This window comes from Pseudophryne corroboree, chromosome 9 (assembly GCF_028390025.1).
Source record: "Pseudophryne corroboree isolate aPseCor3 chromosome 9, aPseCor3.hap2, whole genome shotgun sequence".
NCBI classification, from domain to species: domain Eukaryota; kingdom Metazoa; phylum Chordata; class Amphibia; order Anura; family Myobatrachidae; genus Pseudophryne; species Pseudophryne corroboree.
The window spans coordinates 348,004,630-348,019,240 of NC_086452.1; the positions used below are offsets into that span (position 1 = coordinate 348,004,630).

General features: G+C 44.1%; 1 protein-coding gene across 5 annotated transcripts in view; it reads right to left on the reverse strand.

The window, feature by feature from the left end:
* Positions 1-232: 232 nt before the first annotated feature.
* Positions 233-14,611, reverse strand: part of CYTH4 (cytohesin 4) — a 310,041-nt gene continuing 295,662 nt past the window's right edge. For all 5 annotated transcript variants that reach the window (XM_063940648.1, XM_063940652.1, XM_063940650.1 and 2 more), the window contains 4 exons: positions 8,574-8,650; positions 7,961-8,032; positions 5,317-5,462; positions 233-2,019 (listed from right to left, as the gene is read on the reverse strand). In XM_063940648.1, the coding sequence (XP_063796718.1) occupies positions 1,941-2,019; positions 5,317-5,462; positions 7,961-8,032; positions 8,574-8,650 (374 nt within the window). In that variant the 3' untranslated portion in view covers positions 233-1,940. The remainder of the gene's footprint in view (positions 2,020-5,316; positions 5,463-7,960; positions 8,033-8,573; positions 8,651-14,611) is intronic.

Sequence of the window (14,611 nt, forward strand, 5' to 3'; positions counted from 1 at the left end):
TGGCATCCCATATATCAACAAGTCTATAACATGTTTCTCGCTCCTTTCACATCAATAAGACACCAACTTGTAATCCTGCTAAGTCGTCTTTTTTAGCTGTGGAATATGCCTGTAGAGTTCATGAGCAGTGCTGATTTAAGTGTAGAATAGAATAGTCACAATTAAGTATTTCCCATCAGTATTATGGTGTTGGATGACCTCTGCTGGTCATAAGTGCTATAGCTGCGGAATATCATCTTACATGGTATTTTTTATTTTGAAATTCACCAGCATGGCAGTACACAATAAGTAATGCATACAGTACATTGTGACACAAAATAAAAAAATATATATACAGTACACCCTTTACAGAACTTGGATGGACATCCTTCCTTATTAGAACATTTACTCTACATAATACTTCAGTGTATGTTAGTATATTAGTACACATACAGTATAGAAACTTATTACAGGATCAGAATCAGGGGTGTGTTCTTTCTCCCTTCCTCTTCTCTCTCTACACCCAACGACTGCTCTTCCGCAGACACATTTGTGAAACTCCTTAAATTTGCGGATGACACCACACTAATTGATCTCATTACGGATGGGGAGGAGTCTGCTTACAGGAAGGAGGTTGAGAGGCTAGTCACCTGGTGCAGCACAAACAATCTATAGTTAAATTCATCAAAAATGGTTGAGATTAATGTTAATTTCAGGAAGCACCCCCCTACACTCTCCCCACTAATAATTGCGGACAAAACGGTGACGGTGGTAGAATCCTTCAGATTTCTAGGCTCCACGATAGCCAAGTATCTGAGGTGGAAGTCTAACATCGATGGCACTGTGGAAAAAGCCCAGCAGAGGTTGTACTTCTTACGCTAACTTAGGAAGTTCAAAGTGTCGCAGGAACTTCCGATCCTCTTTTACTCGGCAATTATTCAATCTGTTCTCTGCACACCGATAATAGTGTGGTTTGGCTCGGCCCCAACCCACGACAGGAACAGACTACAGCGAATCGTAAAGGTAGCGGAAAAAAATCATAGGGACAAACCTCGAAGCAATTGAGGATATCTATCAGGCAAGGGTCACAAAGCGGGCGGGAAGGATCATTTATGACCACTCCTTCCCCGCTCACGTCCTGTTCCTGGCAGTCGGTACAGCTTGAGGCTGGCGAGAACTGCTAGACACAGGAACAGTTTCTTCCCCCAAGCAACTATCTTGGTTAACTCAACAATTGCCTAGCCCATTTCATGTCATACACGTAACATGTATTCAAGTACCCGTCATGCTTCTCTTCCCTATGTTATGTCATGTGTTGTATCTTGTCTGAGAGCTGTGGTCATCGGAAACAAATTCCTTGTGTATTATGTACTGGTATACTTGGCAATAAACTGATTCTGATTCTGATATATTAGTACACATACAGTATAGAAACTTATTACACCCAGTATAGGTAGAATAACTTCCTTCACACATTTCCCTTTGTATTGCAGCATAGCAATACAGGTTGAGTATCCCTGTATTGTGTGAGATAACACTGAAAAATTAGTACAATCATTTTTGTCTCATATGTTATATTTTAATGATTGAACAGTCCTATTGCTAAGGCAGCACTGTCTTAGCGTCTTGGTGTCTTTATCACTTTGCTACAAACTCCAGGTGTGTCTTTAATGTGGATTATATGTTAGAGGTTACAACACAGATTTTACTGTATACTATTTTTACTTATCAATGCAGGATCGTGTTGAGGTTTTGCTTGTAATAGCCATTGCAAAATGTGAAGTCTCTGGTCTACATGGCCACATGCAGCTTGTCAATAACCTGGAAATGTATGAAGCCTACCAACAGAGGCTGCTGGCAAGGTCCAAACACTGAGGAAACCCACTACGCTTTGCCTTGGATTTATCCCTGTGTACAGATTTCACTTGTCCATTTTAAGTACAAATATTCTTTATCCATTCTCAGTGATCCTTCTTGATTGCCAATATTTTCTTATGGACTGAGACAGTGTCGTAGAAAGGATTCCAGGAAATGCTGGATCTGAAGAAAGAAAGCTGGTGAGACTTGCTTACAGAATAAAAAAAGAAAGTAGAGACATTTTCTTGGAGCAAAAGTATCAAACCCCAATAGCACAGGTGAGGAAGTCACTTCTAGCAACTAATTAGCTTGATTATAGAATTGATATGGTAAATGATAGTTAGAAGTTAATTGGTTGATACGGGCAGCTTCCAGTGGCGAATATCTCATTAGGCACAGGAGGCACGTGCCCAGAGGCGGCACTTGTTTAGGGGCAGCACTTGGATGCTTGTGTTGGTACTGTCAGCCCGAAATGTACCAGTAACTGCAAAATGTTTCCACTGCACTGCATACCCTCCACCTGTACCTTTTTGGCAGCTACAGTACCTTCTTTTATGGTCTGTACCGATTGTTGGCTCTCCAAACTTCCATTGAAAGTATAGGAAAAGGCGGCGTAGCCACGCACCTTTTACCCGTGACCACGCTCCTTTTCTCATTTCTACCGATTTTTATGTGTAAAATGTTGGAGGGTATGTGTACTGTACCATATGCCATCTTGAATGGAGTGTAAATGGGTAGAACATGCACAGACTGCCCCTGTAAGTTGTCCTACTTAGTAAATACAGATGGAGCCACGCTAGTCGTGCCTCCATCTGTGCGCACGCCTAACGCAGAGAGCGTCTCCATCCCGATGTGCACGCGTGCCTGTGACGAAGAAGGGTCCCATTCACTAGAATGGGAGAGAGTCTCCATCCGGGGCGCGTGTGCGTCCATGACGGAGACACTGATGGAGACGCGCCCCATTCACTATTCATCTCTGTGCACTCCCAGTGGGGCTAGGCCGATGGAGCCGCACTGGATGAGTGCAGTTCCATCTGTATGTATACATAATGAAAAATAAATAAATATATAGTTAGTGTTTTTTTCTTTCTTATTTTATGAAATTGAAATGAGGGCTTATAACTAATCAATAAAATAATAAAATTAGACAGACGAGGGGCTGCTGTTACTGTTGTGCCTCGGGGCGGCCTCACCACCTAAATTCGCCCCTGGCAGCTTCTCCACTTGTCTTCTTTAGGAGTTTGATACCTCTGCCCCTGGGTTGGTCATCACTCTCAATGCTTGAGCAGCCAATGGTCAGAGGCCTATGGTGAGTGTTTTTTACATTGATGGCCAGCCACTGACAGCATAAAATCGTTGGTGAAACAAATGCGTTTTGCGCATGCTCAAGTGCCAACTGTGCGTGTGCAAAACACAAACCATCTATGGCTCACCATCAATGGGTTTAAACCATCGAACATTTATGATGGAGCCATCGATTGTCACTACTCTTTGCCCTGCAGTAATAAAGGAATGTGAAAGTTCTTTCACTTTCCTCTTCCTACAGAGATTTGAGACTCACCAGTTGCTGCTAGCTGGCAAGCTTTTCCGATGAACAACGAGCCTAAAACTGGTGTGATTACTACAGATGTATTTCCTCCAAAATATAAACAAACTTCCATCCACTATAAATTAAATACAGTACATCAACACTTAATAAACAAATTACCTTTTTAGCCCTCCATTGGGGGACACTGGAAATATGTTTGAGTAGTATGGGTACTTTAAATCAGAAGATTTGTCCGTGGCAGGCCTCCCACCCCTATAATCCCATGCCTACTGAAGGCACTTTTTATATGCAGTGTGGGGGTTTGCCTTTGATCATAAAAAAAAATATATATATATATATATATATATATATATAAAAAGACTGTCCTGACTGGCCCTGTGGCGGATCCGGTATGTTATACTGGCAGAGGGGATGCCGGCTGTCAGTATAATGACAGCGGCATACCGTCTGCTGGAATACCGGCAGCAAGGCAGCGAGTCTCCTCGCGGGCTCGCTGCACTTGCCATGCATTGGGCCCAGTGGCAAGCTTCGCTCACCACAGGTTCTATTCCCACTCGGATGCTGACGTGGACCCACCAACCGAGTGTGAATTACGGGCAGGTGTCGGTATTCTGCCCGTCGGTTGGATGCCGGCTGTTGAGATTCCGGCGGCATCGGTCTCCTGAATGCTGGGATCCCAACAGTCAGCACATTGATTGCATCCCCTTGTGGCTACTAGCTGAGTATTATTGAGACCCCACACAGCGTTGGTGGTTGTAAGAGTTTAGGAGCCGGGATTGTAGGTACCATAGAGGTGCTTTCAAGGCTGACACCCCCCCCCCCCCCCCCTTCCTCCCTGTTCCCAATGCTGGGTACTTAAAGAGTCAGGTTAACACTACTGCGCAACTGGTGGCATGCCCCTAGGTAGGTCACAAAAGGTGTTTTTTTTCTAATAATCACAGTGGGCTCCTGAGGTTTGTATTTATTAGGGACTAAGATAGGTCTAATAGATCAGTCCATTTGGGGTTTATTGCCTGAGAAAGGTTTCACTAGAGACCAAACTGGGTTGAGGGGACCATCCCTGAGTATGGCAGCCATCTTGAAACTAGGTCTGGGGGAGTTCCCCTGCCTCTTTATGTATCTCTTCCTTTGCGGTTGCTCACATATAAGTGCAGAACCTGTAAAAAGTACAGCCATAACAGGTGCTCCAGCATTCCATACCCGTACCATGCATTCTCTGAGGTACTAATCTAACTGGTATTTTTTGATCTGAGTAGTTAGATCTCTCAGACAACTCCAAAGGACTTCTGTTCTTTTTGGCTTCAGGGATCTGGAGGGCCTTGATTTTTGATGTAGTTCAGTATCAGATGGAGATAATTTCAGAGTGGAACAATTTACACCATTTTTTTTTATCCAATAAGCTCTTCATTTTGCCCCCATGAGCACATCTGTCTCTTGTTTGGTGGATGAAGGCAGGAAATCTTAGTCAAGGAAGGTCCTTTACAATTTTGGATTAGATGCTGATGACAGATACAGTACCAGCCTTCGAGACTGGTGAGCAGTCATGCTTCAGACTTACTTTGTCTTTGTCCAACAAGCTCCTCATTAAGTTCCCTTGAGTACATCAGTCTCTTGAGGGCATATAACCTTAGTAACGGGAGGCCCATAAACATTTGGCATTGTATGCTGAATGCTGATGGACCCCAGCCTCAGAGGTCGGGGAGCAGTCATGCTTCAGGCTCACTTTCAGAGTGTTTGGACCCTTAAAGGAGGCTAATTGCCAATCTATGTTCTGGAGTTCTATTGTTTACACCCAAGGAAGCGGAAACCGACACTTCTGCAAAAAGCCGTGCACCTCAGTTTTCCCGGCTAACACCTCTTCTTCTAGTGTCTTACACAAACCTAGGCAAATACATTTTTCTTTATTTAGTCAGATACTATATAAAACTGACCTGAGACTTTGCACCCAGCTCTCTCGCTCTTCATGACTTGCAGCAGACAAGTGGTATGATTGATGGTTTCCTTGCACTTTTTTCCCATCTGCCTGAGTCTTGCAGGCTTTAACAGTTTGCCCCCTTGCATGAAGGTCAAAACAGTACTAGGTACACAAAGACAAGACAACTATAGATCAAGAGCATAGCTGCTGTTCTTATCATTATTCATTTAATAACTGTGTACTATAACTCCACACTGAGTAAAAACCGGCTGTGTAATGTAACCAATCAATGAAAACACTTAATTATCTATTAATTACTTATAAATTAAATATCTTAAAGCCTCTAGAATTAACTTGCTCAAATTACCAAAAACATCCTTCAAGTTTTATTTTAGTTTGAGGTTTCATTTGGAAGGACTCAAGTGTGATTAACTATCAAATTAATATAATAAAATACTGCTGATGGTAATGACATTAATGTAGAATAAATACAAAATACAAATCAAGGGTACACACACTGTGGCTTCTGCGGGATAATTTGGATCCCTAAAATACTAATCATCATAAAAAATCAAAAACAAATGGAGCACTGATTTTCAGAAACACATAATAATGGCTCATTCTACGGTTTAAAACAATGTCTGTCCCCTGATGAACCACTGTAGAAATGGCAGAGAAATGCATCAGTATAATTCTCTTTGATGGTGAAATTATATATTGACAGTACAGAAATGCTATGTGGCACCAGAGGCATCAGAACGGGGGGTGGAGGGGTTGCAAGGGGGTAGCTCGCCCCCCCTAAACATGAGAGGCACCGCTGCCAACTTGCAGGAGGAGCGATGTGTGATCAGTTGAAAGATCGCACATCACAACCTCCGTGCAATGCACTAATGCAGGCACACAGGCTGAGTAAGCAGAGGCAGCAATATGTGGCTGTACAGCCCCTCTGTCTTGCTCCCCCAACACCAGTGCACTACCGTGAATCATGGCCAATTAGGGGGCGTGGTCTAATGCTGTGAAGCACCACCCCCATGAGGGACCTGTAGCTGTGCTGTTCAGGTAGTCTCTCTCTCTCTCTCTCTCTCTCTCTCTCTCTCCATGGCACTGTGTCTTTCCATCTTTCTCCATGACACCCTCTTTCTTTCTTTCTTTCTTTCTTTCTTTCTTTCTTTCTTTCTTTCTTTCTTTCTTTCTTTCTTTCTTTCTTTCGTTCTTTCTTTCTTTCTTTCTTTCTTTCTCTCTCTCTCTATGTATCTATGTATTTCTTTCCTGACACTCGCTCTTGCTCCCCTCTCTATCTTTCTCTCTCCCTTCGTCTGACAGTGTTGGGTTTTATTTGCCAGAGGCTGGGATGCCAGCAGTAAGAATACCGACCGTGGCATCCTGATAGTTAGAATCCCAACCCTATCCACAGCCTAAACCTAACCCCCCCCCCCCCTCCGCAGCCTTCCAGCAGCCTTACCACCTAAAGCCCCCTCCCCACCCCATGGCTTAACCCTACCCCTCCCTGGGGTGTGGCTAAACCTAACCCCCTCTCCCCACAGTGTAGTGACAGCGTCAGAGGGTTATGTGTGGGTGCGGGGGTCGAGCTGTGTGGAGGGAGGGGTTGCACAAAGATATATCCTCCCCACCGTAGTGCTGCCTCCTTTTCCTCCCAGTAGTACTGCCTCCTTCTCCCTGGTGGCTCCGCCTGCATCATGGCAAAAGTGAATAAAGAAACATCTGTACCTCAGTCAATTTGATTTAACCATCTGTGCTGTCCCATGGATATACTTAAAACCTGGATTGTTGGGGTGCCTTGAGGACCGCGTTTGGGATCCTCTGGTGTACACTATTTAATTATAGTATACACCATTATTTAGTTATAATATACACCGGAAATTATTATAAACTGTTATTTTATATAGATTAGCATATAGTATTTTTATTTATTTATCTTTCATGTGAATAAAATGTTACATGTTACCATTTTTCCGAAGCTTAACCAATCAGCACTCCTTTCGTTTATTTTATGGGGGAAAGAGTGGCACAATTTCACAACTGCCTCCATGTCTGACTTAGGCCTGCTGTCCATTGGGTTGGAGGAGATGTGAGGATGTGCACACACCTTATGACGTGCATAATTCACTCCTAATTTCTTTGCACTAAAATCCCCTGCCACCTCAACTCCGTTTTTGAGTAAAGCTGCTTAATATCTAAAAATTACATATTGTTCCAAACTACTCCAAAAATAGAAAACAGAGAACTGTATGTATATAAGTACATAGTAGTAGATGGAGTCATGGGGTAAATGTACCAAGTGGTGGGATGGCCGACATTTAGAAAGCGATGGGCTGTCAGTTTGGGGGCCAAAATACAGGCTTTCCTAAGCATTGGATTCAATTCTGTTTTGTAAACCTGCTGTCAATGTCCATCGTTTTCTAAATCCCGATCCGGCTGCAAATACAACTCAATCCCACTGGCAAAATTGCTGTGAAAATGACAAGCATGGCATGGATCCCACCAGGAAAACGCTGCTATCGCGCGGATATTGCCAACCTACTACTTAGTAAATGTTGTTGTCGATTTCAGTATCACAGCAAAAATTAATGATTTAAAACTGTTTTTTAATTCAGACATCAATGAAGATTCCCCTTGTTCTCATTACTAATTATAGTTACCGGTTTCTTGGAGTCTTCTGTTAGCTCAACAGACAGGTTTTCCAGAGGAATTATTCCAAGCGGATCTTTATCCTGGAAGAAGAAAGAAGTCAGACTGATCTTAACACTTCCCCTTCTGTTTTCAGACTCAGGGGCTGATTCAGAGATGGTCGCAGCCGCGCTTCCGTAGCAGCAGCCGTGTCCATCTGGTCTGTGCACGCGCACTGGCCGCAGTGCTCGTGCACGATCCTTCTCCTTACGGCCACATACAGTAAGAATGCGGCTGCAAGATGATTGACAGCGGCGGGTGTTTGCAGGGTGGCGATGCGCACTGGGGGAGGCCATGATGGACAGAATGGGGGCAGGCCGGGGGAAGTTTCGGGGCGACTGTGTGACATCACACACAGCCGCTCCAATTAAAAAAAAATAGCATCGGACTGCCTGACAAACCAGAGGTCAACCTTAATTCGGGAGGCAGCCCATCACACATACTGGGCACCCTTGCCCTGTGCTGGACGGCCCCCAGCATGTGAGGAGATGGACGCGGATCTGGCTGTGTATGCAGCAATCTGCGTCCGTCTCTGAATAAGAACCTCAGTCCACCTTGGTTCCTTCAGCTGTGCACTGTTCTCACCGTTGTATATTCAAAATAATACAGACAGTTGTCCTTGAGAATGAACCATCGTTTTTTCCAAGTCTTCACACGGCCTCCTGCAACAAGTAAAATTAGCTCCCATTAAACATCATATAACAAATGAGTTTAAACATTTATATATTGTAATTGAGCTTTGTTAATGCAAATTAATACATACATTTCTGGCACAAGCCTGAGCTTAATTACAACGCAGGTTTTATGCTGTGTGTAGAATCAGCAGAACAGTACACAGTTGCATTTTGCCTCTAGGCTAAAGATAATGGACATTTCATGGCTACATACAAGTCAAGTCAAGATAAATACTTCAATAAAATCTATTGATATTCTGTTGTTATTTCTAGGTTTGACCTTACAAAAAAGCTATAAGTATTCCATAGGTGGCTGGTGTGGTACCATAACAGAGCTGTAACTAGGTGTGTGCCGGCGGTGCCTTGCACACAGCGCAGATTCACTGTGGGTGCAGTACCGCCGGCAACACCCATAGTTTCGGTGTGCTGTGCAGCAGCGGGCAGCAATGACCGATCGCACCCCATCCCCACTGCCTTGAGCTTTGTTAAAGTCGAAAAATATTGTAATGCATATGCCTTGTACTAACCCCATGCACATGCCCGCTGCACGTGCACTCGCTCTGCCGTGCGTGCGCATAGCTGCAATTTGCGTAATGGAGCTTTTCACGGCCATGCACCTTAGCGCGTGGTATGCGCATTTACGGTAGAGTTTGTGAGCACATAGAGGGTTATTAGAACATTACATATTTAACCCAAATAGTGTACATTATAGATATAGTTCCCCTAGACCATGTCAGCGAGTATTAATAGTTTAAACAGTTCCTGGACAGAGAGATTCGCCTTTGCATGATAGGAAGGGTCAGATAAAGGTTGGAAGGTGAAATCTAGTATCCAGCTGTAGGGTATTTTGAGGGTAACATTCCGGTGTTAGTTATAGAAAGATCGCTTGTTCCTGCGTATAGTTCTGTACAAAAGTAGAATATGAACATTAACTGTATTTACTGTATTTTATGTATGCGGCGGGAATCCAGAGGATACCACCCACAAGAGCAGTTGGGGAAAGACATTGCCCACCTATTCAAATCCACCTATGACCTTTGCTGTAATGAAGAGACATATCCCTGTGTCCAATGGACAATGAGATTACAGTGACCATTGTATTGTGTATGCATGTTGTGTATAAAAAGAACGTTGTTGCCTGGCCGGTCAGAAGACTCTGAACGCTATCTGTATGACCAGCGGAGGACCGACTCGGGTTGCGCTTGCGAACATTCTCACGTATGTACATTCTCTGTAGCCATTATTCTGTTTAGATTTACTTGTTAGCCTGTAGTGTATGATTTGTATTGTTTTTACCTTTTGGAATTAATCCACTGAGGCCTTAGAACCCTGTGGTTGCAACTACAAATCAGTGTTGTGTTTTCACTTTCCTGTCTGGGCTTTAAAGTAGATTAATCTGTATAAGGTGTACGCACTGCGGGTACTTTGTATCGCCAGCGCTACTTAAGGTTTACAGGTATTACATCATCACAGTACTTTGCTGTTAAGGGTTTAAAGTATAAGCGTATCATTACATTGTATCATTAACAAGGTTTAAAGGTTATCCATTGTGTGTGCGCACGCTGAGCGTACTCTGTACACTCAGCGCGGCGTGTGTACACCAAGTACGTACCACTGCGGGACTGCGTAGCACGTGTATTAAGTCTAGCGGCCATAGCGGCTCAACAGTAAAAGTGTATTTAGAGGTATAGCTTTGCGGTCTAAGATAATATCGACATTATCAGCTTATACCGCAGCGCAGGCGCCCCCTTCCCCTGACAGGAGGTTAAACTGAACGGCGGACAATACTGCCCAATCCCCCCCACCCATGCTGTCGCCGCCGCAGTATACAGTGAGCCACGCAGGCTATAATGCCCAATCCCCCTCCCCATCACCCCTGTCCGCCGGAGTTACATTGAGCACTGACAACTGCCTTCCCTTCAGGACAGTGACCCCGTGGCTCAGTTGTTTGTCTGCATTCATTCACTGTGTGGGGATGGGGTGGGTATAAGCTCCAGCAGTGGGGATGGGGTGGGATCGGGCATTGCTGGCCACAGCTGCCCAGCACTGTAACACCAGAAGGGGACTCTGCCTGCCATACTGTGTAAAAGGGAGACTCTGCCTGCCATACTGTGTAAAAGGCAGACTCTGCCTGTCGTACTGTGTAAAAGGGGACTCTACCTGGAGTAATGTGTAAATGGGACTTTATACCGCAGCGCAGACACCCCCTTCCCCTGACAGGAGGTTAAACTGAACGGCGGACAATACTGCCCGATCCCCCCCACCCATGCTGTTGCCGCCGCAGTATACAGTGAGCCACGCAGACTATAATGCCCAATCCCCCTCCCCATCACCCCTGTCCGCCGGAGTTACATTGAGCACTGACAACTGCCTTCCCTTCAGGACAGTGACCCCGTGGCTCAGTTGTTTGTCTGCATTCATTCACTGTGTGGGGATGGGGTGGGTATAAGCTCCAGCAGTGAGGATGGGGTGGGATCGGGCATTGCTGGCCACAGCTGCCCAGCACTGTAACACCAGAAGGGGACTCTGCCTGCCATACTGTGTAAAAGGGAGACTCTGCCTGCCATACTGTGTAAAAGGCAGACTCTGCCTGTCGTACTGTGTAAAAGGGGACTCTACCTGGAGTAATGTGTAAATGGGACTCTACCTGGCGTAATATGTGACAGGGGCTCTACTTGCCGCAATGTGCAACAGGGGCTGTACCAGGTGTAATGTGTGTAAGTGGCGCTACTGTGCAGCATAAATAGAATAATGGAGACTTATGTACAGTGTTATATGAATTGGTATTATTTTTTTATCTTCCCCATTAAGCCATCACCCCTATATGTTTGCCACACCCCTATGGTGTGTACTGGCTCTGTTATGTATGTGATATGGGGGGGCGCAGATGCTGTTTCTTGCACACAGCGCTAAAATGTCTAGTTACGGCACTGTACCATAATAAGGGGAGGAACTGTCAGGATACCAGCTCACCAAAGACCATGCACCCTGGGCAAATGAAGAAGTGTATACCCATGTCCGACTGGTAAAGAACCTTGCACCACGTCACTTCTTGCCTGTTCCCTTCAGTAGCAAGACATAGGAAAATAATTACATGCTGAGGCAAATATCTGTATAAGAAAACCGTATTAGCGGCACAATGTATTTTACATGCAGTTTGCAACAATACATTGCGCTGTCAAACAATATATTGTATACTGTGTATCCAGCTTTAGAAGCCTGAGCCATACCAGTGACTTAAAGGAAAAACAAAGATGTTGGGCATACTATAAGTTAATACTCCCATTTTATGCTTTTAAAATAATATACATATAATGTTTTGGGGACAATGCCAAATGAAATTAGTATACCAAACATGAAGCTGGTTATGAAATGCCATTAGAAAGTAGCCATATCAGAAGCTATAGTGCATGCAGGGCCAGACTAAGTCTTGGGGGGGCCCGGGGCACTTAAAACAGGGGGGCCCAGATGGAAGGTGAGGGATGTATATCCAATGGTGCATACCTCCCAACATGTCCCATTCCAGGAGGGACAAAATGCTCTCTACCTGGACTTCACACTTACTATTTGATTGGCATCACCTGTGTTGAACTATTTAATTGATAAGAAAGATACTTCAACACAGGTGATTACAATCATAAATTAAGAAGGAAGTCCAAGTAGAGAGCATTTTGTCCCTCCTGGAATGGGTGATGGTGGGAGGTATAATTTAAAGCAATGGTATATATTAGTTTTAAATAATAGTTTAATAATGCCTGGGTACTGTTTGTAGCTCCACCTTATTGAATGATAACTATTTTATACACTTTTCTTGTAGTGGAACAAAGACAACCTTAAAATACACACAGAAAAATAAAATAATTTATCTTGTCACATGCAAGAATAGGGTGCGTTATTTGCAGCCCTACGATCAGATAGTCGCCGCCTACATGGGGAGGGGAAAAGTGCGATCGCATTTGTAGCAGAGCTGCACAAACATCAGTTTTTGCAATCTCTGCTCAGCTCAGGACTTACTTAGCCACTGCAATGTATTCCTGGAGATCGGGGCCGGAGCTGACGTCAGACTCTCTCCAAACGCCTGAACCCGCCTGCGTTTTTCCGGACACTCCTGTAAAACTGTCAGTTGCCACCCACAAACGGCCTCTTCCTAACAATCACCTTGCGATCGCCCGTGTGATGGGTTTTATTTGCACTATCCCGGAGCATCGGGGTGCATACGCATGCGCAGTTCAGATCTGATTGCCTGCTGTGCGAAAACGCACAGCAGCGATCAGGTCTGAATTACCCCCTAAGTCCAATACAAAAAAAGTTCAGATGCTCTCTGTAGAAACGTGTGTAGGGGGTTAACTACTGAACTAATTAGTTAATCTAAATCTCTCTGCACATGTTACATCTGCCCCACCTGCAGTGCAACATGGTTTTGCCCAATTGCTAACTTTTTTAGTTTGCTAAAAAACCTGGACAACTCCCATTGTCTGGTTTTCCTTAATATAAAGATGTAAAAAGTTATTGTTTGCTGCTCATAACAATGTGGATTCATAACATTCCTGTAACAGATGTATCACTGAATTGGACACTCTTGTTCCTTAAGCAACTAACATCAGGAGGACTATAATAATGTCCTAAAGTTCACTGAGCTGCTTTCACATACAGTCCCAAAAATTGTAAACTGTATCAGCTTGTTGACAGTATCACTGCACTAATATACAAGCATGTATTACATACCTCTCAACTTTGATGAAAGCTGATGTAGGACCATGAAAGAGGACAGAGCCTCTGGAAAAAAGGGAGAGAACCTTGCGGAACCCCCCCCCCCCCCCAAACATGTCACCGTGAGTGAAGCTCAGCACTGTCTGAGATGCTGGGCTGCCCCCAGGCTCTCCCCTGTACAGTGCATAGATGTTGTGTGCTTCTCAAGATGTCCTGTGTGTGCTCCCCACTAACTCCCCCCACCCACCTCCGCCTTGGGTGGAACACAGGAAAACGAAACTGTCCCACTGAATGTGGGATAGTTAGGAGGTATAGCATTATGATGTCATAATGGTGCTGGTAGCACCATTAACATAATTATTCAATCAGTCATTAGCTACAGGAGTAATTCCAGAGAACTGGAAAAGAGTTGAACGTAGTCCCACTGCACAAAAGTGGAAGCAAGGAAGAGACAAACAACTACAAACCAATGAGTCTAACATCAGTAGTAGGGAAATTGATGGAAACATTTTTAAATGAAAGGATTGTAGATTATCTCAAATCCAGCAATTTACAGGATCCCACACAGCATGGATTCTTTGGGGGGAGATCATGTCAAACAAACCTTATTGACATTTTTGACTGTGTGACTAAAGTCATCGATAAAGAATGAGCCATGGATATAGCTTATCTAGACTTTAGTAAGGCTTTTGACACTGTCCCACATCTCAGACTGCTTAATAAACTTGAAAGCTTGGGATTGGATACTAAGATGGTTGAAGGATAATATCTTGGTTGCAGGATAGAAAACAGAGAGTTGTAGTAAATGGAGTTCATTCACAGGACAGAAATGTTACCAGTGGTACTTGTACAGGTGCTTTTTAATATCTTTATTGGTGACATTGCAATTGTCATTAATGGGAAAGTATGCCTTTTTGCAGATGACACAAAGGTATGCAACAGGGTAGACACACCAGGAGGGGTGAAACAAATGATTGAGGATCTAGGTAGACTAGAGGAATGGTCAAGAGCCTGGCAATTACAGTTTAATGCCAACAAAATGCAAAATCATACCTCTGGGTCTTAAAACTCCAAAGGCTAAATATGGTGGCACTATGCTGGAAACTATTGAGGAGGAAAGGGATCTAGGAGTCACTATTTCTGGTGACTTAAAGGCAGGCAAGCAATGTAACAAAGCAATGCATAGGTCATTAATACGGCCTCATCTAGAATACTGTATTCAATGCTGGAGGCAATGAG